Source organism: Pyxicephalus adspersus, chromosome 5 (assembly GCF_032062135.1).
Source record: "Pyxicephalus adspersus chromosome 5, UCB_Pads_2.0, whole genome shotgun sequence".
Taxonomy (NCBI): Eukaryota; Metazoa; Chordata; class Amphibia; order Anura; family Pyxicephalidae; genus Pyxicephalus; species Pyxicephalus adspersus.
Window position 1 is genome coordinate 1,400,087 of NC_092862.1, and position 1,675 is coordinate 1,401,761.

At 48.1% G+C, this 1,675-nt stretch overlaps 1 protein-coding gene across 1 annotated transcript in view; it reads right to left on the bottom strand.

Moving 5' to 3' along the window:
* The window catches only part of LOC140330418 (ubiquitin carboxyl-terminal hydrolase CYLD-like), a gene marked incomplete at its 3' end in the record, with an annotated part of 12,982 nt that overhangs the window by 3,392 nt on the left and 7,915 nt on the right, over nt 1–1,675 (bottom strand). The window contains 3 exon segments of the mRNA XM_072410535.1: nt 185–317; nt 1,055–1,121; nt 1,364–1,455. Of these exon segments, the coding sequence (XP_072266636.1) occupies nt 185–317; nt 1,055–1,121; nt 1,364–1,455 (292 nt within the window).

The following is a 1,675-nucleotide window of genomic DNA, read 5'->3' on the forward strand; positions in this document are numbered from 1 at the left end:
AGTGGCTGCAGCTGGGAGACTGGGGTCCAGTAGCCGGATCTGGGGGAATGGGGTCCAGTGGGTCAGGACACCCAACATGTCCCCATCAGTGCCCCCCCAGGCTGGTTGTGATATATATGACACATGGGTCCATATCACTTTCATCTAAATACAATGACCCCCATCATCATCACCCCGCTCTCACCTCGGCCAGCTTGAGGTTGGAATGGTGGAAGGATTGCTCCAGGAGCTGCTGGACGTTGGGGACCGTCATCTCCTGCTGCTTCTCTATGAAGATTTGGTAGCAATAACATTCCTGGACACCCTGACCCTTCGACCTGTGGAATGAAGAACCCCAAATTGAGAGGAGGAACACAATGCCAATATTCTGCACCACCATGATGAAAGAGCTGAAATCCAATGAATGGAAGGGGTGGGCCAGTAAGAGAGATAAATGGAACCCCTCCAGCCAGGGAATCAGGCCCGTCCTGTATTAGTTACATGTTCCTGCACCTCTTCCTGCCCCGGTCTTCCCCAGGACTATATTTGTATATTTTGCAGACATTACTCCCCTTGGCTATATGACTCTTATGGGCTGGGGGCTGGAAAATAGAGAGAGCACCCAACACCCATCAACCATTGCAACTCCAAAAAGGTGGAGGACCAAGTCCGGGACATGCTGGGCACCACCCCATGCCCACTGAAGACACAGTATGGGTTTTTATATAAGCTCTCCAAGACTGGAGAAGATAGACTATCATGGGTAAACCTGGGTGATCCAACCAACCTGAAATAGATTTCTTAATATTACTTTTTTGGCAAACATTTTCAAAATTGGACCAGATTCATTTTAGTTTTGCTGGATCACCCAGGTTGTCCCAGGAAAGTCTATCTTCACCAATCTGGGAGAGCCTAAATAAAAACCCATACCCATACTGTGTCTTCAGTGGGCAGGGGGTGGTGGCCAGCATGTCCCGGACTTGGTCCTCCACCTTTTTGGAGTTGCAATGGTTGATGGGTGTTGGGTTGCTCTCTCTCCACCATCCATATCGAAGAAATGAGGAACGTCACTTACTGCAGCTTCAGCAGAGGGTCAGCCCTGAAGATTCTCTGCATGATCAGGTTCAGGAATTCCTCCGGGTCTGGGAGCAAGAAGTAAAAAAATACAAATAAAAGAATTCCACGCAACTGGTTCTATTCACAGACAGCAATCCGATTTCCCACATCGAATCTTACAAAACAAATAAGATTTTTATAATGTAATGGGCACAGGACGGGTAAGGGAATCCATCGGGGATTGAGCACATGATTTCTTATTATTCTTATGCAGTCCCCAGCACAGCAACCACCCCATAAACCCCCCTATGGTATATGATAGCCGCACCTTTCTCCGAGGTGGTGAAGCTGGGGCACCGACTCTCCTGCATCAGCTGATGTCGTAGCATCATGACGCTATCCGCTGAGACAAATCCATTCCTGCGGAGGAACCCGGATGTTAGCAATTATATTTATATTTATTTATTGCAAGGGTATTGGTAAAGCAGAAAATCTATTATGAATGCTGCAACCAGACTTATTCATCCTACCCACCTACCTACCTGATACATAGCCTTCCCACCTACCTACCCCATACACAGCCTTCCCACCTACCTACCTACCCCATACATAGCCTTCCCACCTACCTACCCCATACACA